This window comes from Pezoporus occidentalis, unplaced genomic scaffold, assembly GCF_034315485.1.
Source record: "Pezoporus occidentalis ecotype Australia unplaced genomic scaffold, CSIRO_AGI_Poc_V1 ctg82, whole genome shotgun sequence".
Classification (NCBI taxonomy): Eukaryota; Metazoa; Chordata; class Aves; order Psittaciformes; family Psittacidae; genus Pezoporus; species Pezoporus occidentalis.
Window position 1 is genome coordinate 2,215,271 of NW_026916181.1, and position 23,109 is coordinate 2,238,379.

Below are 23,109 nucleotides of genomic sequence, written 5' to 3' on the forward strand. Positions count from 1 at the left end.
TTAGACTGGTTTCCATCTTTCTCTAGCAAATGAAACAATCGCCGTCATTCTTGCAGGCGGTCAAAGTTCACTATGGGCCTGGGCTGTCTGTGACATTGATTGGCAGGTCCCAGGGTGACCCCCGTCTTCTCCTTTGACGCAAGTTGTCAGGTTTGGGCATATCAATTAGTGGCTGCAGAACTTAATGAGGTTTTGATGATGGAGAACAGCCAAAACTTCATTCCCATCCAGGAAAACACTGTGGTAATAACCTTGATACGTCTGGTGCTACATTTTCTTCTAGATCTCCATAGCAAAGTGACTTCATACGGAAAGCTGGAGCGCTCTCCTCTTTTACAGCTCATTAACTGGGAATCCTCACTGGAAAAACCCAAGGGTGACAGGACGCAATATTAGTGTTTCTGAGGTGGCAGCTCTGCTAGCAAGCCAAGGGATTTCAGAGTGCTGTGCTGCTAGAGGTGAAATATTTCAGCCGAGCATTCAGGTTTTCTGTGCACGGTTATTAGCAGAAGGATATGTGCCACATCAAATCCTACACAGCAGCATTGTACCCTGGTGATGCACAGACTGCTTTCTCTAATGGAGCTCTGTAAAACTGCACAAAGCTTTCTAAATGGAATGTTTTAATGCTCCCACCTTTTGCCTTTACGTTCGGAGAGCATCTCCCCTCCAGAAGAAAACTGAGGATAGCTCTGGCAGTGCCTGACGGGCTGAGGGTAGGAATAAGCAACGGAATATGTTTTGGCATTGCTGAACTGTCCATCCCAGAGAACAGATTGGTATCAGATACCAGACCCAACTCAGCACACCCCAGAACACTTCACTGGAAGGCTAGTGCTGCCCACAGAACTCAGTTGTATTGACTCAGGCTTGTCCACAGAGTTAGGCTGAGCAGGCTGAGCCCACAGAGAGCTGGACCATCAGTTCATACCTGTGGAGAAGGGAAGGCTGTGGGAAGATCATAGAGCAGCCTTCCAGTGCCTAAAAGGGCTGACAAGAAACCCAGAGAGGGACTTTAAATAAGGGCCTGTAATGACAGGACAATGGGAAATGGCTTTAAACTGACAGAGGAGAGATTTAGATGAGATCTGAGGAAGAAGTTCTTCCCTGTGAGGGTGGTGAGGCCCTGGCACAGGTTGCCCAGAGAAGCTGTGGCTGCCCCATCCCTGGCAGTGTTCAAGGCCAGGCTGGATGGGGCTTAGAGCAACCTGGTCTAGTGGAAGGTGTCCCTGCCTGTGGCAGGAAGGTTGGAACTTGATGGACTTTAAGCTCTCTTCCAACCCAAACCATTCTGTGATTCCAAGAGGACAGCAGTACTTTGTGAAGATAGCCCAGGTGCGTGCTCAGGAACACATTTCTACTGCTGCTGTAGGTCCCCAACACACTGTCAGACTTAACTGGGACTAGTGGTAACACTTCTACATTAGAAGTGCTCCACAGAGAAGATGTAGCCAGTGAGCGCCCCCTGATCACTGATGTTTGAGTTGCAGGGTCAGGATGAGCAGGTCACAGGGCATTTTGCAGGCAAAGCATCCTTCCAGTATGCATTATCCAACATGAATGCTGAGTAAATGAAGTGCTTGACATTGAAGTTATGTGGGGGGCACAGCAAATCTTTGCCCATCATCACAGGAGGGATCCCACTGGCTGAACGTGGACATCTCTGCAGCCCTCCCTCAATAGCTGATGGAGACCTACTGGAGGTGAATGCGTCAATCACTCCTCTTTATCTCCACTGACTTGAAGAAGAGCCAAAGGACTCGCTCAGCTGGGACATCTGCCCTGTAGCAGCTGAAGGGAGGAGGGATGGATAGATGACAGTAGAGGAACCAACTTGTCCTTTCTAATCTGTTTTCCCTGGGTACTAGAAGACATCACTGAGGCTGCTCAGAGCATCATCCTGCCGCAGATGGATGCAGCCAAGAGCTTTATCCACAGGTGTCAGCAATTAGCAACGCGGATGTTATACAAAGCTCTTCGCACCGAAGGTTACACTAGACACTGAGTCATGAAGTGAAGCTTAAGGAGGAAAAAGTGAGGCAGAGAGAGCTGCAGCAATTCACGTAACATCCCTGGGGAGTCAGTGTCATGAGCAGAGAGATCATCTGCTTCCTTTGCTCTCCCAAGCTTCAGGCCCACATCTGAGATGTTCTCAAAAATTCTCTGGCTGCGTGGGTCCTTCTGTCACCTAAGGCAGCTCTGAGTGGAGAAACCATGCTAAACTAAAAGCTCTTGATGCGAATATTCTTATTTTGATGCCCATCAAGCAAGCCATTTAGTTTAACTTGCTTTTCTCCCCATTTCCACCTTCCTTTTGCTGCCCGGATGGTAAAACATGAGCAGGAAGATTAGATCTGTCAGTTTTTCAATAGCCCGGGCCCATCTGTAGGTGACTCCAGGACCACAATTCCAAGGAATAATTACTATTTTTTTTTGGTAGATAAAAGTATGAAATGAAGGGGGTAGGATTTCTTAGCTTTTGTGAGTAATTGCAACGCCCACCTCAAAGTGAGAGACTCAGAGGTGAGAAATCCCCAAGCTGACAGCACAGCCCCATAGAGCAGGAGCTTTAAGGCAGCAGAAGACAGAGCAGTGATTGACTCTGGTGCCCTTCAGCCCCTTCTACATGGGTGCCCACCCCAGCATCACTCCAAAATACCCCAAAATGTCTTCACCATCACAACCAGGAGGGATCTAGTGACTGGATATCATTGCTGCCAGCTCTGAGGTCTTCACCACCCCTTGATACCAGACACCAGCAGGTTATCATCAAGCAGTAACATTTCAATACAGACAATTTGTCCACAGTGGGAGAAAACATTCTCTTGGAGGACCCTGGAGTCAGAGCAGATCCAGACTGTGGTATTCTTTCCTAGGGCAGATGCAGAAGGAAAAGCATCATTTGGGCAAGTGCTTGGTGACTCCTGGTGGTATTTTTATAACCTCAGAAAATTGCTTTACACAAACACTTTCTTTCAAAAGGCAGCGAGAACAGGGTGTAGCTCAGCCGGCGGATTCGTCATCTGAGGCTCCCAGTGGGGGAGAAAACTCTCCAGCTCCAAAGCAGCCGTCCAGGAACAGCCAAAGGACTTTCTGCAATCCCAGGAGTACCCAGAAAATGAACCAAGCTGCCCCAAGGGATCCCTCCTCATTTCATCCTTCTCCCACATGGGCTTTCACAGAGAAGAGAAAGCAAGCGACACGTCTGCTCTCTCAGCTGCAAACAAACCAAGGCCCCTTTCTTCCTATAAATGTCACGAATCACTGGGTGAAGTGTTCACCTTGCATCACGGCAGATATCATTAATGAATCAGACCAACAGGCCCAAATTTCTACTGGCTCCTCATGCACAGCGTCAATTCAGGTCCCCACCAAGACAATAAAAATGATATCCTACATCACAGAAAATACATCATCGATTATAATAATGAAATAAACCCCCCTTGACTCGCTTTGCACCCCAGCTGGCACCTCTATCAGTCAGATTTTTACTGGGGAGGGTAGGTGATGCAATGGTGGGATAAGCATGCTCTCTCCTCCCCCCAGCCCTGTGAGCTAAAGAAAGCAACTGCTCTGAGTTAAAAATAAAGCAAAAAGAGAAAAAAAAAAAAAAAAGAAAGAAAAGAAGAGAGAGAGGTTATTTTTAACCCAGATCAGCACCTGACCTGGTTCACCATCCCATCATGGAGCAGACTGGGCTGCTGCTGGACTCAGCTATGGCCAAGAGAGGATATGAGGATGGGGGATAAATGCATTAACAGGATTCTGCTGTCGTCTTAAGAGTAGCTTCCCTGTATCAGTCTATTCACACACAGAGCATGGCCTCCCAGCACACCTCCTGCCCCAGGGCTCACCCAAAATGTCTCCAAACAGCAGGAGCAGAGGCAGACATTCCCCAGAAGCCTCAAAGACAGGCAAATGCTCCTTTCCTTTCTCAAAGGTGTTGCTGAAGGATTAAAATCCACTGTGCATTTTAGGCTCAACTTGGTATCTCTTAAACCAGGTCCTGAAGGATGCTGTGCTCAACGGGGTTCACAACAGCCTGCACTGAAGGGATGGGGACATCTGCCATCCCAGTGGTAGCTGCCCATGCCTGGACACTGAGGCGGGCAGCAATCTGTTCACTGCAACAGTAATTCTCTTCCTGAAATCCCATTTGAGACAGATCAGCTTCTCCAATGTGGGGAAAAAAAAAAAAAAAGCAAACATTTGTTTTCTTGCCATGTTTTGCCTACTGTTAGACTACAGTGCTTTGGCTGATTTTTGACTGCCTGGGGAGAACTTAATGCAATTTATGTGCTTCCTTAAGTATAGTGATAATGATATTAACTCACACCCACTCACCCACAGGGATGGTACCTCCCTGGAAAACATGCAGGGCAGATCTCCCTTCCAGCCCAGGCTCCCTCCTGGCATTTCTTAGCCCTGTTGCTGCCATCCCTCTTGCATGTGACCCAATTTTTTTAGGAAAAGAAGCTTTTGGCCTCACATCCATCTGCCCTCTCTCGCCTCTGTATAATGTTTTCAGCTGCCAGGCAATTTCAACCCCATCTGATGTGGCGATGGAGGTCTTCAAGGTATTTGTTTCCTACAAGTGTTGGGGAAAATCTAGAAATAAGCAGTTTTCATGGATTCCTGGTGTTCTTCAAAACCCCTCTTCCTGCCTTTAATAAAGGAAGCATTTAGTATTTAGCATTTAGTATTTAACCTGAGCAGCACATGACCTAGATTTATCTTCACACAAACCAGAAAGGAAATAATCCCAAATTTACTGTGCACATGCACTAGCAGCTGTTTGTACACCAATCTCTTGAGCTTTTGAACAATATTATGTTTTTTTTCCATGTGGAGCTGAAAAATTGCTCTGTGTTCACCTATTCAACCCCACCCATCCATGGTGAAGAAATGAAAAGGCTTCTTCTCTGCATGGGGAAACTGAGGCATGGAGGTGATGGAGCAGCACCTGGCTGCACCACTCCATCCTGCGGGTCCTCTCCATTTCACCTTTCCAGTACCAGAAACAATAACATTTTCATCAAATTAGGTACTGGGAAAAAGTTCTTCCCTGTGAGGGTGGTGAGGCCCTGGCACAGGCTGCCCAGAGAAGCTGTGGCTGCCCTGAGAAGCTGTGACTGCCCCATCACTGGCAGGGTTCAAGGCCAGGTTGGATGGGGCTTGGAGCAACCTCGTCTAGTGGAAGGTGTCCCTGCCCGTGGCAGGCAGGCTGGAACTGGGTGAGCTTTAAGGTCCCTTCCAACCCAAACCATTCTGTGATTCTATGAAACCGTTTTGTCTCAAACTGAAGTGGTAGCAGAGCTGTCTGGCAAAGGACGTCTTTCCCCGTAGTCCTATTTTGGATAATGAGCCTTGAGGATTTCCCTTGCCTCTCTTTGTGCCTATGCAGTAAAGACGTCGATGCCCAGCCGACGCTGCTGAAGGCATGGAGCACACGGGCACTATCAGACGCCCATGAACCCCGCGCAGGGTGCACGGGTATCTCTCAGTGTAAGGCACGACCACCTCCCTGAGCACACAGCGCAACACATCCGCGTGGAATGGCTGCCGCACGCACCCCCGAACAGCCCAACACGAGCAAGCCAGCAGCGCGGTCCCTCTCCCGCCTTGGCAAGGGGCAATGCTGCACAGTGCCCATAAGGGCACTTCGCCGGTAGCGGAGAACGCACGATGCGCACGCACCGTGGTGCACCATGCGCGGTATCCGGTGCACGACAGACGACAGCACTACAGACCGAGACCCGCTACACGACGCGCTCCAAGACCGCACGTGCCCCGCCCACATCCGGTCACGAGCATGCTGGGCAGTGCACGGCGGGACGGTAGGGGGCGTGGTTTCTATGGAGGCGTGGCCAGCGCTCGAATCCCGCCCGCCTATGCAGGGAGCCGTGGCCCCTCCCATTCCCGCCCTCTTAGCCCCGCCCCCCTGCTGCCCTCCTCGGTTACCCATGGTGCCGCGCGCGGGGCTGGCACTGACGTGGCCGGCGAGTGCCGCCATCTTGTGTTCCTGGGCAGAGAGCGGCTGAGAAGGTGCAGGGGGGGAGTCGACTCCGAGCGGGACGGTGCGAGGACAGACACACACACTGCCCGGGGCAGCAGCCGACGCCGGTGGGTTCACTCACATCTTCCCCTTCCCTCCTTTCAGCCCCAGCCCGCCGCCGAGCTCCCCCGCCCACAACCCCGCGGCCGCCCGGGGAGGCGGCGGCCCGTGTCAGGGTGTGAGGTGCCGCGGCCTTGGCGCTGAGAAGAGTGGGCGGCGGGCACTGGGGGAGCGGGCCCGGTCGCTTCTTCACATCCTTTTTCTTCCTCCCACCCCACTGCGGCTGCCGGCGGGAGAAGGAAGCCAGACCGCAGCGCAGGCCTTGGGGAGCGGCGGGCCTTTTGCAGGGGCGCTGCCCCATCCGTTCCCCTCCATCACGCCTTTGGGGTTGGGTGACTGGGCCAGGGCGGGAGGGGTGCCAGCCCTATCGTTTCGTTGCCGGAGAGGCGTGGGCTGGGACTGGAGAGGGGGACCGCGCCGACCCCCTGCAGCTGCATAGGGCCCGGCACCGCTCCCCCTATCGGAGGAATTAGACGGGATGGGCTGCTCTCCCCAAACTCTCTCATTCCGGCCTCTGCCCCGCCCGTGAACGGGTCTGGGGAGGGAAGTATTTCCTCGTTTTCCTTTCCCCCAAAACCCTCATCGTAGCGGACCTCAGAGATTTGGTAGCGCTGTTGGGAAAAAGAGGCTTGAATGAAGCTTGTATGAGAGAGGTTTTTTTCAACTAAGCCCTTGGCTAGCTGCTGAGTAGGGCTTTCTGCTGTGGTGAGGGGGTGATGGCAAGAAGTCGAGCGTTAGCCTGGAGCAAACTGTGTGCTGTCCATGGCTTCGTTTGATGGTCTAAGAGATCAGTTTTCTTTAGCGTAGCAGCTCCCGGTGGGGATGATACTATATTCTGTCTGAAAATACTATATCCCGTCTCTGTGAGTAGTTAACGTGATACTTCAGGCTGATAACCTCTGTTTGATAGAGGGATCTGCGACATATGTGAACCTTTTCACTGAGTATTTACCCCAGCAGAGCACAACTAAAATTCGGCTGGGTCATAAAACTGCCTAAATGTTGTGTTTGACATTGACCTTGTTGCTTTGCTGCTAGTCTCTTGCCAAACCAAATTCCACAGGTTGATTAGAATTGTATTCAGCAGTCTTGTTTTGAAATGTAGTTTTGTCAATTACTAAAATGTGAACTATTTATATAATACTTTGAACTCTTGTTTTGCAAGCCGCAAGGCTTACAACACCCTTTCACAGGTTATTCCGTTAATCTTATTTTTCAGGCAGAGAAACCAAGTCAAAGTAAATTGTCCAAGGTCGTTTAGCAATATCGTTATATTTGCTACCGATTTGGAGCACATCTGCAGGTAAAAAGAACTGTAGCTGAGCCAGAGGATCGCTGCTTGGCTTTTGTTCATGGGTTTTATAATCATACTGTCAGTGTAAGTGCTCCTAGTGTTAGGAATATAGAAAGGGATTCTCCAAAAGGAAAGTTTACAGGGTTGGTGTGATGCCACTGACTTCCTCTGTTAAAAACATGTCTGCAGTGCTTGAGAACCCTGTTGGACTGCTTTCCCTGTTGTAGTAATTATATTGGGTGAAAGGGTGAGGAAACTTGCCTCACTTGAACCTTTTAAACTCAGTTGCTTTGCCAAGTTTATTGAAGCTTCTCCCGTGGTAGAGCATCAGGGGTAAAAATGTGTCAAACAGATCTGTTGCTCAGAAAAGCCGTTGCTTCTGCCGTGGTCTCTGATGTATTTAGTAGGTGCTGGATTGTGTTAAGAGGCAAACACAAAGTCAGTCCCCGATGGTCTGAGACATTTGCTGAATTTTTAAGATTGCCTAGTTGTGAAATAGTTGGAATCTGAAAAGGGACTGGGCAGGGGGTGGTGCAATTTTGCTCGGTGCGCATAGTTTCCTGTGTGTGCTAAATCACACTGACCAAGCAGGGGGCAGGACTAGTCACAGCTTTTCAAAGCAAACAAAGTGTGTGTGGGAGTAGGGGGCTGGATTCTAGTCCTTGTAATTCAGCAAATTCTCATGTGTGCTCCAGTTACATCTGTTTGAAAGCCTGCTTTAAGCAGTAGCATTTCTACATCTCGCTGAGGCACTATTATCAGATAACCTATTGGTTGCATTAACTGGTGGACGGAGGAGAAGCTCACAGCCCAAGATTCCAACTGAATTTGCAGTGGTGACATTTAAAGAACCATCTTTCTTTAAAAAGAAAAGATCTCTTTAGAAATAAAAGCTGCTGATATGTGTAAAGATGGACTTTCAAGCAAGAATTTTGATGGATTTCAGCAGCCTTTAGATTGCCGGACAGTGGGTAAATGTGATTATATGTTAACTTCTGAAAAGGAATAGTTCTGATTCTTTTTTTAGAAATCTCTTGGAAGTTTTGCTACTGGAATGCTACAGAGCTTGTATTAGAGCTAGCATTGTCCTCAGCCATTATTCTCTTTTCTTTAACTGATGAGTAAAGAAGTTCATAATCAGCTTCCTTACTACAGCAGCTGTTTTTCTGTGTTATTCAGCATGGTTTTTTTCTTTCTGCTTGCGAGTATCCAGTTTTATTTCTTGTTTCTAACACATGCAAACATTGAAACGTTGACTGTGGTACTACTTCTGCTGACGTTTCAGTTCTAATAAAACTCCCCTGTCTAATATAGCTCTTATTCATACACTGATTTTGTAGCAGTGACTAGCTGCGTGGGCTCTGCTTTGACAAAAATTGGCCAAAATTGACCAAAAGCCAATTTTATTACCAAAGCTCTCATGTGAATTCTTGCTGTTTCTACTATGAGTCTAAATGTTGACTTACTGCCCAGTCAGTGGGAATGAATAACAGGATATTTGGCTTAAAACTGAAGATTTTTAACTTGTGAATAGTTCAGCCTCAAAAAAAAAAAAAAAAAAGCAGTGTTTATTTGGAAAGAAATAGCAGGTCCTCACAGCAGCAAGTACCCACTGTTGAACAGGTGAATATGAAGTCTTAGTCTGTACTTGCGTGTCGCAGCTACTTCAGTGGCACCTCTTTATTTCCTGTGCAGCTACAGGCAGACTGCAAGGACGTGATGGATGTGCTTTATCTAAAAGCATGAACAGTAACAGCTCCAGTACTTTTCCACCTATCCTTTAAATAGAATATTTTTCTCACTAGGTATGAAATAGAAGTAGCTTGCCCCCCTCCTTGAAGGTGAGAATAAAGGAATAACTGTAATGTGAGGGTGGTGAGGCACTGGCACAGGTTGCTCAAAGAAGCTGTGCCCCCATCCCTGGCAGTGTTCAAGGCCAGGTTGGACGGGGCTTGGAACAGCTTGGTCTAGTGGAAGGTGTCTCTGCCTGTGGTAGGAGTTTGGAACTGGATGAGTGTTAAGGTCCTTTCCAACCCAAACTGTTCTATGAAACCTGATATTTTTGAGTATGAAGCCAAGCAACCTGCCATCTTTGCTTGATACCAACTCTTTGTTTTATTCTGACCAGTATTTTAGGAATTCTTGTGGCTAAGAAATAGGCCTGACCCAAAAGGAAAGTTTTCTCTCTTTTGCCCTTGTTTTGATCTTGTAAGTGGAAATATTTTCTGTTTTCCTGTGACTGACCCCAGTGCTCTCAAGAGAATATTACAGCATGTGGAAAATGCGCTATCTGGGTAATGTGTATAGACAGCAAGATGTTCAACCTGCTTAGGTTGAACGAAGGTGCTTCATAAGGAGCAGCTCTCTGTTGGATTTTCTTTCACCTGGCTTCTTGTTTGCAGTTGATTTATCCTCTGTCTGCATTGAAAATGTCGTGTGCATTGGGGCACTTTTTAGTTGGTCACTGCAAGCCTTTGGTGGCCAGCCATGCCTCATCAGATGCAAGTGTATTTATCTTTTATTCTACGTGATGCTTCAATGCCACTACCTTTCCTCAAACCTGTCCTAAAACCTTTCCTAAAAGACATAATTTAGGGCACCTTTTCCATCTCGTGCTTGGGGGAAAATTGTCATAGCGGTAGATTTTGATCTCTATTTTCCTAGTTTTGATGGGTACAACTATAAGGAAATTGGGACTTAACTGTTAATGAATTGCACTGAGAAGAGGTTCTTGGAGTGGCCTTTATTACAGTGTTTTTTAAGTCCAAGGTAATCCCCTGGTGAAGAAAGAACCTGGCTTACTTGTTAGCTGCTTTTAAATTTTGCTTGTAATTTATGCCTAGCAATGTTAGTATAGTCTAAAGTAGCTCAAATAAAAATTATTTAGGCTAAATTCCACTGTTAAGGCCCCAAAGTTAAAGGGCTTGAGTTAATAAGTAGTCATCTTTCACTCAGGTTATCAGCTGTGGAGGGTCAGCAAACAGCTTCTAAAAATAGTTAAATATAACTCTACTGGTATAGCTGTATATTGGGCCACTCTGGATATATATAAAGAAGTTTTTTGACCAAGACTGGCTTTCAGATTTTGCTGTAACAGAACACTGCACTTTAGTCTGTAAATAAATTACTTCAAATTCCAAACAATGCAGCTGTCCTTAATTGGCTGTGGCTGCTGACTGGTAGTATAAAGTACTGCAGCCCTAGAGGAAGCCTAAATTTTATCAGTGTCTTATTCTTGTTGGATCACGTCTCGTATTCTCTTTTAAATCACGCTTTATATTGTGAAGAACAAGCTGCCAAGTTAGATTTGCACTTTAAATTATTTGCCAGTTGTTCTTGCATTTAACACCAGTAACAGCTGTTGAGCTTGATTTTTTTTCTTTTTTTTTTCTTTTCGTTTTTAAGAAAAAGCTTTCTCATTTCTTGTTTGCACCGTGGGTTTGGTGATCCTTTGTGTGAATATTTTGCTTTTCTTGACATTTAATTTTAAACTTTCTAGACTGCTATGAAGTAGAAACATGATACAAGCCAGTTAGTGATAACTGACTAGATTTCAAGTCAGTATTGTGTTGGGTTACTTTAGACCATACTGTCATCACTAGGCATAGAGTACACACAATTTAAGAGTAGCTAACAAATACACCAGGTGCTTTCTTCACAAGGGGATTATCTTGGACGTAAATAACAAATTGATCAATTTTTATTCTCCTTTGACTGATAAAACTGGGGTGTTAATACCAGGCTAGGAATTCTGAGGTTGGGGGTTTTCTAATTGTATTAGAGGTGGAGTTAATGCTTAGGCCAATGTCAAGTACACTTCCCTTTAAATGGAGACATGCTCTTTGTAGTAGATCAGTTGTCTTTGTAAGCGCACCAGTTTTACTTGCCATAGATGTCTAACCAAATAAAACAAGGTGCAGAAAGCTACTAGGAAAAAGCTTTTTGGTAAACTTGCAATTGCTAGGGGTGCTAGCTTGTGCTTTAGCATTAGTATTTTGACTGATTTTTATCTGCGTAATGTGGTATGTCACTGGTAGCAGCACCATGTTTGTCTCTCCTTGAAACAGGCGCTTAAACCAAGATACAAACATCCTAGGGAGACATAATTCCAGAGGCAATAGATGCCTTCTGTGCCTCTATCTTGCTGTGCTGTGCAGAGAGGAGACAGAGAATGAAGTTTTCTTGACTTGACTTCATGGCTGCTGATATTTTTTTGGCTACAGATTGACAACATGATTGTGCCCAGCAACTTTTTGGTTATTCCATTTGATAAATTTTGAGTGTTATTTTTTTCACCGTGGGAACCTTACATGATAAGTGCTGGTATGTAGAAGCTAAATAAATGTATTTCTGTACTGTAGGTGTAATTTAACTAAGTAATGCATATGGCATCCTCTGTCTCCGATTTTGTCTGCTCTGGTATGTTTAAAGAAACGATGTGAAGCTGAAATTGTGGCGTTTTCCACAATTCCTGGCTTAGGGAAGTTTAATCACTATGTGGTTAACAAGAACTTTTCCAGAGGTGCAAAATTACAGTTATGCAGAGTCTTCAAGATGTAGTTGTACTTGTAGTTGTCTCTAATGTACTGCATACCCTTCTGGTCATAGTTCTGCAGGGTAGCTTGTTAACTAACAGCTCATCCAAGAAGTGCATTTGACTTCTCAAGATAAGCAGTCTGAATGAAATGACATTAAAGTGCATTAACGTATGGTTAAATATCAAACGCTGCAGAAGATTAAGTGTTGAATAATCTTCAGCCTTGAGAATATTCCTCAGAGCTTTTATTCTAACCACCTGCAATTAATAAAAGCAAATTCCAGTTCTTACTCACGGGCCCTCATGCTTTAGCAGACACAAGACTGCCTGCTCTTGCAGACACTCTTCATTTTTAACTCACTGAGCCTTTCTGAAAAAGGCTGCCTGTTCTCCTAATTGCTTATCTAAATGTATCACTTACTAGAAAACAAGCTGCTGAAAAATACCTTGTTTCCTGAAGCAAAACTGCAGTCTTACCAGTGAGTGTGTGCCTTGCTATTTACCAATCTTACTTGAACCTGCCTAACAGGTTTTTACTGCAGTGAGGATCTTGAGGTGGAGTAAACTAGTTAAGGTGTGCTTCAGGGCTTTGATAGCCAGGGAGAAACAAGTCATACGGGCAGTTCAGTTTTGGGGTGATCTAGGGGCTTCCTTTTCTACAAGCTGATGTTGTACAGAGAGCACATGCACACTAAGCACTGCAAAAATAATCTGCTGTTGATTCAAATTGTTCCCCTTCATACACTTCCTACTTAGCCATATAGATGCCTCTTCTGAAGATGTGCTGAAGTACTGCAAGCACCTCACAAGCCATAGTCTTTTTATGTTTCCAGGGATTTTATTGAACTTGGACTTCTAAAATGATTGGTGTAGCTATTACTGACAACATTTGGGTTGAAGAAAGTTAAGCTTCAGTATAGCATGTAGGCAATATATTGGCAAATCTTGATACTGTGAGTGTTGAAGATGCCTGAAAAGTAAGAGGATTGCTTAGTTAACCTAAAAGGGTCTTAAATTTTCTTGTATTTTCAGACTGTGTATGTTCTCATAGTCCAACTAGTGGACTGATACGAGAATTAAAGTAAGCAGATTCAGATCTGAAGTACAGCAGAAGTAATCTCGTGATCTCTCAGCTGAGTTGTATTAATGGATGCCAGCAAAGTCCTGGGAAGCAGCTCTAAACTGCAGCAGCAGTTTCTGCTGTGATAGTGTCTGTGATGTTTGATGGCAGGAAAAAAGCAGAGACCTGATGGCTGGTCACAGATGTGATGATGATTTGGTTGGGGGTTTTAATGATACTGAGGAAGGAACTTGAGGTACTTTGCTTAGATAATAGGAAGTAAGGAAATACTGGCAGGGACAGTGTAGGGAGAGGAGCGTAATGGGCAAACCATGGGAGTATGATTTTCTGTGGCAATAGGTTAACGTGATTTTAGCTGCTGGTCAGAGGATGGTGAAGATGGAGACCCTCTCTTTTGCCCCGGCAGTATCTTAACAAGTCAGTGGTGGGAACCACAATAGTTTGTTGCAGTTCAGCAGATGGGTTTCACCTAGTATCTTTCTTTTAGACAGCAATGATTCTGCTACTTTCTATTCAGCATAACACACTTGGTTTACAGGGGGTGGGCTGTAAACTACACTTTACTGCCTATAAAAATAAATCAGACTTTATGCAACATCGCCTGCCCTGGAGTAGATAAGTTACAGAAGTGGTTTGGACAGTAGGAATGTGGAAGAAAACAAGAAAATGGAAACAAGTGCTTTAATGTATCTTATCTTATTTTTACTTTTTGTGGGGGAAAAAAAAAAAGTGGGGAGGAGAGGAGTATAAAAACAGTGGTTATAAAGACTTCCTCAGTGATGGAAGGCAGACTTGACCTGGAAATAGCTGGCAGGAAAACAAGGATCTAATGGGATTCACTACTGTTAGTGCAAAGTGTAAGCAACTTGTTCAACAGACTATGACTTTTCCAGGGTGTGGGAAGATGCCATGAATTTAAACACTAAGGTTTTGCTATGTTACTACTATTGATCAAAGCATTTAATAACCTTTTATGCTTTTAAATATGCAGAAACAAAATAAGTTCATTCTTTCACAGGGCTTCTTAAGGTTCTGTTGCTACAAAAGTTCTTATGGTCATTTTGGAGCGTTACGAGAGTTCTAGTAAAAGGATATGGTTCAACCCTGACTGTTGCTTTTCAGGCAAAGTACAAGATAGAGATGACATGAGAGTGGCCGGACAGAGGAAAGCTCTACAGCCTTCCTCCCCTCCAGCCCTGCAAGAGCTGCTGTTGTGGGCTGGGGAGTGAGATTTCCTGCTGTGTGTGTGTTCTGGATAAATGGGAGCTCTAGCAAAACTGTTTTCTCTACTTCCTAATTAACTTTCCTGTTTATACAGCTTTCATATATTCAAGTGGGAGTTGAATATTCATGGTTGTGCTACAGAAATATGAAGGAAATGGTGGAATAATAGAACTTTTAAACCTTGCGTTTGGTTGTAATCCTCAGGCTACGCTGTCTGGCTTACAGAGGAACTTAGTTTTCAAGTTTTGATCGCATTGACCGTTAATCATGTGAAATAAATGAAACTTTGAGTTGAGTTACTTCAGCAAGTTGAAGTGGTGATGTCATTCAGGAGCTCTGGAGTGGACTCTGACCTTCCCTGTGGAGCTTGAGCTTCTTGTGCTAAGACATGTGACTTGGTTAACGTTAATGCTGAAGTTTTGGGTTAAAAATTGCATCCAGCAGAGCTTCCTGAGAAGAGCAGAACTGCTTAGACCTTTCCCAGAGTAGAGTGAGGAAGTCAGACTTAACACATCCCTAGCAGGGCGCTAAATGGAGCTGGACAGATTATTGTTCTTTGGTTCAAAGCTTGTTTTAATGGTCTTAAATATGTATTTTGTAAAGTCTGTTTCAAGCAAGGATTTTGCTTCAGGCACAGAGCTGCATTATGAAATACAGGGTGTCTTCAAGAGATGATTCAAACTTCATGTTACATTTAAAATTGTGTGATTTGGTTTACAGGAAGCCCATCCTTTGACTGTTAACACATCTTGGCTGTATGTTCTTCTACTGTCTTAAGCATGTATTTTCAGCTGGGCTCAGTCTTTTTAAGCTGACATCTGAGAGTTTCCATCAGTAGAGGGGTGAATCACTATCACCATGTAACATGCTCATCTGTGCCTCGCTGTAAAGCTTTCAGGCTGCTTCTTCATCATGCTTTATATGAGCAGAATAATTGTTCTCTTGGTGACCTCAAACTGTAAACCGTGTAGAAATAAGTTTAGAAAGGCAGGAAATTTGTGGTGGGGTGAATCCTGTCCCAAGGGCACGGAGAGTGTCTCTGAGAGCTGGAATGGATAGGTAGTTCCTCCAGTTCCTAAACAGGAAGCTCCTGGTGATCTGAATCGCTTCTAAGTGTCCAAGCAGAAATGTTGGCAGTGAAGGAAACAGCATTTGTTTCTAAGACATTATCTTTTAATGTGGCTATTTTTCCATAGTTTCAGTAAATGTGGATTTGCTTCCTAGAGGTTTCATTTCAATGGTATTGTAAGTAATACTGCTTTTTATTTACGTCGTCTTCACAGGCTGTTTCCTCAGGGATTGAGAGGAAGGAAGCTGTTTTGAGTAGGAGAGAATCCAAGCTATATTCCGTATTTCCTTCACAAAAGAAGGACCAGCTATTGGTGTGCTGAGTAGCAAAGAGATGAGCACACATTTAAATCTTTTTAACTGCAGGTTGATTTTTTTAAAAAGTGTATTTTCTGGCGACACTTTAGACTGCAGATAAATTATCTCATGACTGTGTGGGACAAAAAGTACCTGAAGCGGTCAGCTGTGTTGAAAGCAAACCATATATTCTGGAAACAAAAGTTTGAGAACAGCATTTAATACTAAAACTTCTGAAAGAATAGCTGAAAGATTTAAAGGACTCAAAGTCATGTTGTTTTATTAGCATTTTATTAGTTTTGGTGTATCTGTTCCGTTTGTATTGCTTCAGTGAGAGGAAAAAACATGTATGATAGTGTCTGTAAAGGATGTGTATTACCTGATATTTTTGTTGGTGGTTTCTTTAGTCAACCCACAGCCATTGGTAACTCATGAGTGATACTTTGATCTTTTTCCTCTAGACTTCACTGGCCAGTGAGAACCTATCTCAAGCATGGGAAATATTTTTGCTAACCTCTTCAAAGGCCTTTTTGGCAAAAAAGAAATGCGTATTTTAATGGTTGGTCTGGATGCTGCAGGAAAGACTACTATTTTGTACAAACTTAAACTTGGTGAAATAGTAACTACTATTCCTACTATAGGTAAGTTGTGGGTTGTTTGTGGGTTTTTTTTGCTTAACGTTTTTATAGGTGCTTGCTTTGAGATTTGGGTCTTAACTGTTTGCAGCAGTATCTTATCTTGGTTGCCACTCTGCTGATTTAAGTAACCTGGCTGTCAGAAAAAAGAGTTGCTAAAACCATGGTATGGAAATGGCACAGCCTGATGTTCTGGTATGAGAGGAGGTTTACAACGTCATGCAGGGTTAGGACAAGGGGGAATGGCTTTGAACTGACAGAGGGGAGATTTAGATGTGATCTGAGGAAGAAGCTCTTCCCTGTGAGGGTGGTGAGGTGCTGGCACAGGTTGCCTGGAGAAGCTGTGGCTGCCCCATCCCTGACAGTGTTCAAGGCCAGGTTGGATGGGCTTGGAGCAACCTGGTCTAGTGGCAGGGGGTTGCAACTGGACGGTCTTTAAGGTCCCTTCCAACCCAGACCATTCCATGATGATTTTTTGAGGGTGACTGCCTTATCAGAGACATACCTTATTTGTAGCCCTTAAAGCTCATGGGGTTTTGATGAAACGTAGTTTGCTCTGCATTTTGTAGCTGCTTGGATAGCAATTAGAGCTGTTGTTTGTTTTTTTTTATTGCAGTGAGGGTGGGAGGAGGAGCTTCACAGAACCCGTGTTTGTCTGCTTCGAGGTCTTCAGTGTAGAATTCTGCTTATTTATAGTAGATTTAAATTTTGAGATAACTTTTTAAACATTAACATTCTGAGCATGACTAGGTAAATACAATAGATCCAGGGCCACCTATGTTTAACTGAGACTTTTGCCACAATTTCTCTCTCAGGCTTCAATGTGGAAACAGTAGAATACAAGAACATTAGCTTCACGGTGTGGGATGTAGGTGGTCAGGATAAGATCAGACCACTCTGGCGCCATTATTTTCAGAACACACAAGGTGAGTCCAAATGCAATTTAACCAGGTTTCCAGAATCCAAAAGCTTTTTTTAATGTCCTTGCTAGGATAATTCTGCAAGTTTCTTGAGGGTATGTGGAAATATTTATTATTGTTAAGGGTGTGTTTGTGTGCTGGTCTGGTTCTTCTGTTAAACTAGCCCAGGTTCAAAGAGGGATGGGAGGAAATCTAGAAACCAGTCTTCCTTGTTCATCTGACTCAGAGCAAGTTCCAAATTCTGCTTTTCTTCTGTAAGCGTCACAGCTCTCTGCCCTCACTTCAAAGTCTTTACTACAGGCTTTAACAACCCTGGGAACTGAGAGTTTATCACTTCTGCTGCTGCTGTGCCTTTATAATGTGCATTCATTTGAGTCCTGTCACAGGATTTCAAGAGTTGCTACTCACTGGAAAATACTAAGTGGTTATGTAGTTGAATCATACACTTTCCAAAAATGCAAATGCAAACTAGCACTTTCTTTCACCAGCTTTCAGCAAGAACACATTCTCTCAGACATGAGATTACAGTAATAAGAAATCTGTGTTCTTCTAGTAATAGTGTTTTGCATTAATTTATCTTTAAAGCTTAGCTCTGACCTCCAGAGGTATTTATCATTTGTAAATAACTTCTGGTATGTGCTTTTTCTGATTGTTTGCTTATTTCTAGGTCTGATTTTTGTGGTTGACAGTAATGACAGAGAACGAGTGAATGAGGCCAGAGAAGAGCTTATGAGAATGTTGGCAGAAGATGAGCTTAGAGATGCTGTTTTATTAGTGTTTGCTAACAAACAGGTATGCCCAGAATGATGTCTTGCTTGTAAGAACTCTTGGAAATGTACAATATACTTGTAAGTGCTAGATGTTGAATGTAGATGTTTGGGGCTTCACTGTAATAATAGGTAAGCTCTCAGTGACTGTCCATTCAGTTCTGTTGAAGACAGCAAGCCTGTAGATTGAATTACCCTGTTCCCATCTGCAGGAGTATCTTTCTTAGCTGATAGAAACTTGCATTCTCAGTGTTGGGAAGGCATTCTACTAGTTTATTTTTAAGGTTGGCTTGGCTCAAGTACAGCACCTGCCCAAACTTCCTCCAAACAGAGATGAAGGGCAGGATGCCAGAACCTCCCTGAATTAGTCAGTTGGGGTGTTGAGGGGCACTGCTCGTGATGGTGGAAGCACTCTGCTTTTAATCCATTTGTGTTGACCTGTGAGCTGAACACTTCCAGGCCACAGAGTGAGCTGAGAGATCTGCCCCTTACTGCTTGTAAGGGCCTTGGTAGCTTAAACCCAGAAGTTGGCCTTAAACAGGGCTGGTAAACTTCCGGTAGGAACAGCATCCTGCACAGCCGTCAAGCACACCATCAGCAGTTTTGCTGACAACACTGAACTGTGTGGTGCAGCTGATGTGCTGGAGGGAAAAGGGATGTCATTCAGAGGGACCTGTGTACGCTGGAGGGGAGGACAGTGCACTAGCACTACTAAGCCGAGTACTACTTTATGTTAAAACTTGACCTTAAGTCATATCTGCAGTCACGAAAAAGAAAAAAGAAACACTTTCCTGAGTGGAAAGTGAATGAAATGGCCTTGAATTGTAAGCAGTTCAGGGTCAGCACTAAGGGGCCTGATGAGTTGATCCAAATGTCAGCTGTCTTCCTTCTGTTTTCTGAAGAGAAATATTCTGTAGTACGTGCTTTTGATGGTGTTGTTCAGCCTTTGACACTTTTGTCAGTAGAGGGGAAATAGCTCGAGTATAGAAGTAATCCACCAAGGTTTTCTTAAAGAGAAGTTCTAAGAGCTCTTAAAACTTTCTTCTTAAAACTAATGATCAAAAACAGCTGAGGGAGGTGGGCATTTCTTCCTAGTGAGTAGGGGAGAAAATGACTCTTCTTCCTTCCCTCAGGACCTGCCAAACGCGATGAATGCAGCAGAAATCACAGACAAACTTGGACTGCATTCTCTTCGTCACAGGAACTGGTATATCCAGGCAACCTGTGCTACTAGTGGAGACGGTCTCTATGAAGGACTGGACTGGTTGTCCAATCAGCTCCGAAACCAGAAATGAAACCATAAATCTTCCTCTTCCCTCTTTTTCCACCCTTCCCTCTTATTTCCTCCTATTCGCCCTTCGCTTTACTCTAATGTGGCAAACTGTGCTACTTTGTGGTATTGAGTGCCGGAAGCTGTTTTCATTTCTTTTGTCACAGTATATATTGCATCATGCTGTAAATGTGGCAAATACAAGCCTGAAAACAGTTAGGTTTCTTATTTAATGTAAATAGTTTTTGTTTCCAATGAGGCAGTTTCTGGTACTCCTATGCAATATTACTCAGCTTTTTTATTGTAAAGAATCAACTCACTGTTTAGTACTTGGAAGGGATTTCAGTGGGTCAACACAAGGGTTGCCAGTGGTCCTCGTGCAGTAGAGCTGTATACTATCTCGGCTGGGTTGTGAGCTCTGTGAGATCGATTTTGGTGGTTGGTTTTTAACCTGAATTCTGTATTTTTTTAAATAGTCAAGGAAAAGTAAAAACACTTCAACATACCAACGTTTGACGTAGCTTCTGCTGTTGTAGCTCTGAGTGATGACTTTTGATTCTTTCGAGATGGTGAAGCAACGATCGACACCCAATTGGCTTCATCTGGTTAAAGAACAGATCATAACCAGTACATCTCTGGCTCTTTCTGTAGGTCACAGTGTGTGCTCATATTTGTTCATAGATTTGTCAGATCTGGTTTAGATGAGCTTTTGCAGACTCATGCTAAACATCTGACTTTCAGTTAAGGTGAGGTTTATCACTTCCATTGAACTTGAAATAATTTCCAGAAGTCAGCATTTTGTCGTATTTTTCACAAGTGTTTTGTACTTTTCATGTGTGTAAACCACTCCAGAAGGCAAACCTTTCCACAGAAAGCACAGCCTGTACTAGTCCTAAGCTCTAGAGGCAGAAAGTACTGTACTTAATGCCAGAATTGCCATGAAAAACACCAAACATCTATGTATAGTGTCTAGAAAAAAAAAAAAGCATGAGTTTGGAGAGTCATTCCACTCTAGAAGTATTCAATCCCATTTTGGAACAATCCCATATCTGTATATGTGTGAAAACCCTTGGCATCCCTCATACTGCAAGGTTCAGATTTGCCATCAGAAAAAAGACCTTTTCTTTTGTATTTTGATAAAACACTGAAGAAGCTGGAGCTGTTAAACTTTAACTCGAGGAACTATCAGAACTGGTTTATTTAGTGTTGTGGAAACCTTTATTGCTTTCAATACACACTTAGTAATCAACTGTTTTGTATACTTGTTTTCAGTTTTCATTTCGACAAACAAGCACTGTAATTAAAGCTATTAGAATAAAATCTCTTAACTATTTCATGGTTTTTATGCCTTGCTGTTCATTTGATCATCTTGGCAGAATCATAATGAAATACTTGTTGAATAAAAAGTTTCATGAAACTTGCACTGGTATCATGTTGTTTTGTATCATCATCTTTGTACAGTACCTGTTGCTGGATTAACACTCACCCAACCAGCGTTTTGCTGTGTCAGTTTGCATGAGAGTTTCAGGACATCTCCTGTGTTTCCCAAATCTGTCATTCCTGGTTGGACTCATGGAGGTGAAAAGGTGGGTAGCAGTTCTCTGGTCTTGCTGGCTGGTTGATGGTTGGCTTCTGCTGGAGTCCCTTAATTGCCTCAGGGCATCTCTTGAGCTTCTGCAGCAGTCCCATCTGTTCTTCCTGCTGATCCCACTTAGGGTAGGACATGTGAATTAGCAGGTTTGGTTTTTTGTTGTTTGTTTTTTTTTTTGCAGGGGGGAATACAAAGTCTGCCTTTTTAAACACTTTAGTTTGTGTGTGTTCACCTCTCACAGTCCCCTCTGGACCATTTCACAGGCTCGAATCTGTAAGGTGGGAGGTGTATCATGCAGGTTAGAGAGCAATCCACCCCAAACCCTGAGACTTTGGGTGGTTGTCAGAGGGGACTGCAGTGCGGCTGGAGACAGCAGGAGTGCTGCTTCCTCTGTAGACTGCTGACCTGGCGTCGGTTTTCTCGCTGTGAAGCAAGAGCTGGCTTTTTGGATGATTGCTCTCTCATCAACAGATCACACTCCCCCTTGCTCCCCAGGTTTTGTTTCCTCTCTGAATCCTTCAAGCAGCACCATAGCTGCTTAGCATATGTACACAGACCCGCCCTCAGCCTGAGCATGCTTCTCTCTGGGGCTGACCTGTTGGGCAGAGGCTCACTGAGTATAAAGGATGTTGTCTGCCCTGTCTTTGGCTGGGTGAGTGGCAGGTAGGAGGATGGGTTGATTCAGGTTCCTCAGTAAGTGCTGCCTGAGCCCCAGGTCTGTTCCTTGGGCTCGCTTCAGTAGTGAAGGGTAAATACTGCTGGGCAAACAACAGGATTACAAAACTCCTGCAGGTCAGGTTATTCTTGCCTTGAGTTTCAAGCTCTGAATCAGGATCCCCACATGCCTAATAGGGCAGGATGTCTGTTCCTGGTCTGGGAGGTCATTGGACTTGAATCAGACTGGTTTGGGTTGGAAGGGGTCTTAAAGCTCATACAGTTCCAATCCCCTGCCACGGGCAGGGACACCTTTTCCTAGAGCAGGTTACTTCAAGCCCCGTCCAGCCTACCAGAGATGGGGCAGCCATAGCTGCTCTGAACTTGAACTCTGAACTCTTCTGCTGGTAACACTTTGCACTGCTGAAAAAAACAGAACGCACTGGTGGTTCCCCAGGATCAGCAAGCTGAGAGACCCTGACGTGCCCTCTGCTGTATACCGGACTAAGTCCAGCCCTGGAGTTTTAGCCACCCGTCCAGGCAGGAGTCATCTCATGCCCAGGGGAAGCATGAGCACAAAACTGTGTTCTGGTGTGGTTCCCCCGCAGTCCAGCCGGGACCAGCAACAGGCAGGGGGTAAAGCCTTGGCAGAGGTTTCAAAGGAGAGAGGGTGGGAGAAACTGAGCTGTGAAACAGCTGGCTGTGGAGTCAGGGAAGGCATCTTCTCACAGCCCATAGTAAATGGGTGGGAGTTCTCTGCAGGAGCAGGGAGCCAGAGGTGCAACCTCGCGGGGAGGCAGAGGAAGCTGGGCAGAGGGAGCTCTCCTGGCCAGGCTGAACTGCCCCAGGATGGCTGTGCCACAGCCCAGCCAGCATGGGGCTTGGTAAAGCTGGGGAGACCTTGGAGCAGCTTCCAGTGCCTAAAAGGGCTGACAAGAAAGATGGAGAGGGGCTTTTGATAAGGGCAGGTAGGGACAGGAGAAGGGGGAATGGCTTTAAACTGGCAGAGGGGAGATTGAGATGAGATCTGAGGAAGAAGTTCTTCCCTGTGAGGGTGGTGAGGCCCTGGCACAGGTTGCCCAGAGAAGCTGTGGCTGCCCCATCCCTGGCAGTGTTCAAGGCCAGGCTGGATGGGGCTTGGAGCAACCTGGTCTAGTGGAAAGTGTCCCTGCCCATGGCAGGGGGTTGGAACTGGATGAGCTGTAAGATCCCTTCCAACCCAAACCATTCTGGGATTCTATGATTCTCTGATTCTGTGAAACCCACATTTGCCTGTCATGCCTAGGACTGCTTAGAGCTGCAGATGTGAATAGTCCTGGCAGAGTCAAGCCCTGCTGGAAGCATCCACCCACTTGCGTGGGAGACGGAGGAAGGGGAAGTGGGAGCCTGTGCAGGGAGCATGATTTGAAGTGGAGTGCTGGGATTTGTGTGGACTCTGGGTTTGTTCTCTGCCTGCTGCGGTTGTTCAGCTCTTCCGAAGTTCCCCTTTCAGCCTGGATCTCCTGGCACTGAGTTCCTGTTAACACAGACCTGCACTGGGATGCTCCCAGCAGGCCCCTTTCACAGCTTGGACCCCAAACATCCCCGGGGGGGGGGAGGTGACTTCTAACTTGGTGAGCTTGGTCTGGGGAGTGCTGGTCAGGTCAGAGCCTCCAG

At 45.0% G+C, this 23,109-nt stretch overlaps 2 protein-coding genes across 2 annotated transcripts in view; one reads left to right on the top strand and one right to left on the bottom strand.

Annotated features, from left to right (window-relative positions):
• LOC134156151 (5-beta-cholestane-3-alpha,7-alpha-diol 12-alpha-hydroxylase) overlaps nucleotides 1–23,109 on the bottom strand; it is a 540,007-nt gene that overhangs the window by 211,217 nt on the left and 305,681 nt on the right. The window lies entirely within an intron of this gene.
• Nucleotides 5,964–20,631, top strand: ARF1 (ADP ribosylation factor 1). The gene is made up of 5 exons (XM_062603988.1): nucleotides 5,964–6,123; nucleotides 16,078–16,257; nucleotides 17,067–17,177; nucleotides 17,839–17,963; nucleotides 19,072–20,631. The coding sequence occupies exons 2-5, from the start codon at nucleotides 16,110–16,112 to the stop codon at nucleotides 19,231–19,233; spliced, it is 546 nt and encodes a 181-aa protein (XP_062459972.1). The 5' UTR covers nucleotides 5,964–6,123; nucleotides 16,078–16,109; the 3' UTR covers nucleotides 19,234–20,631.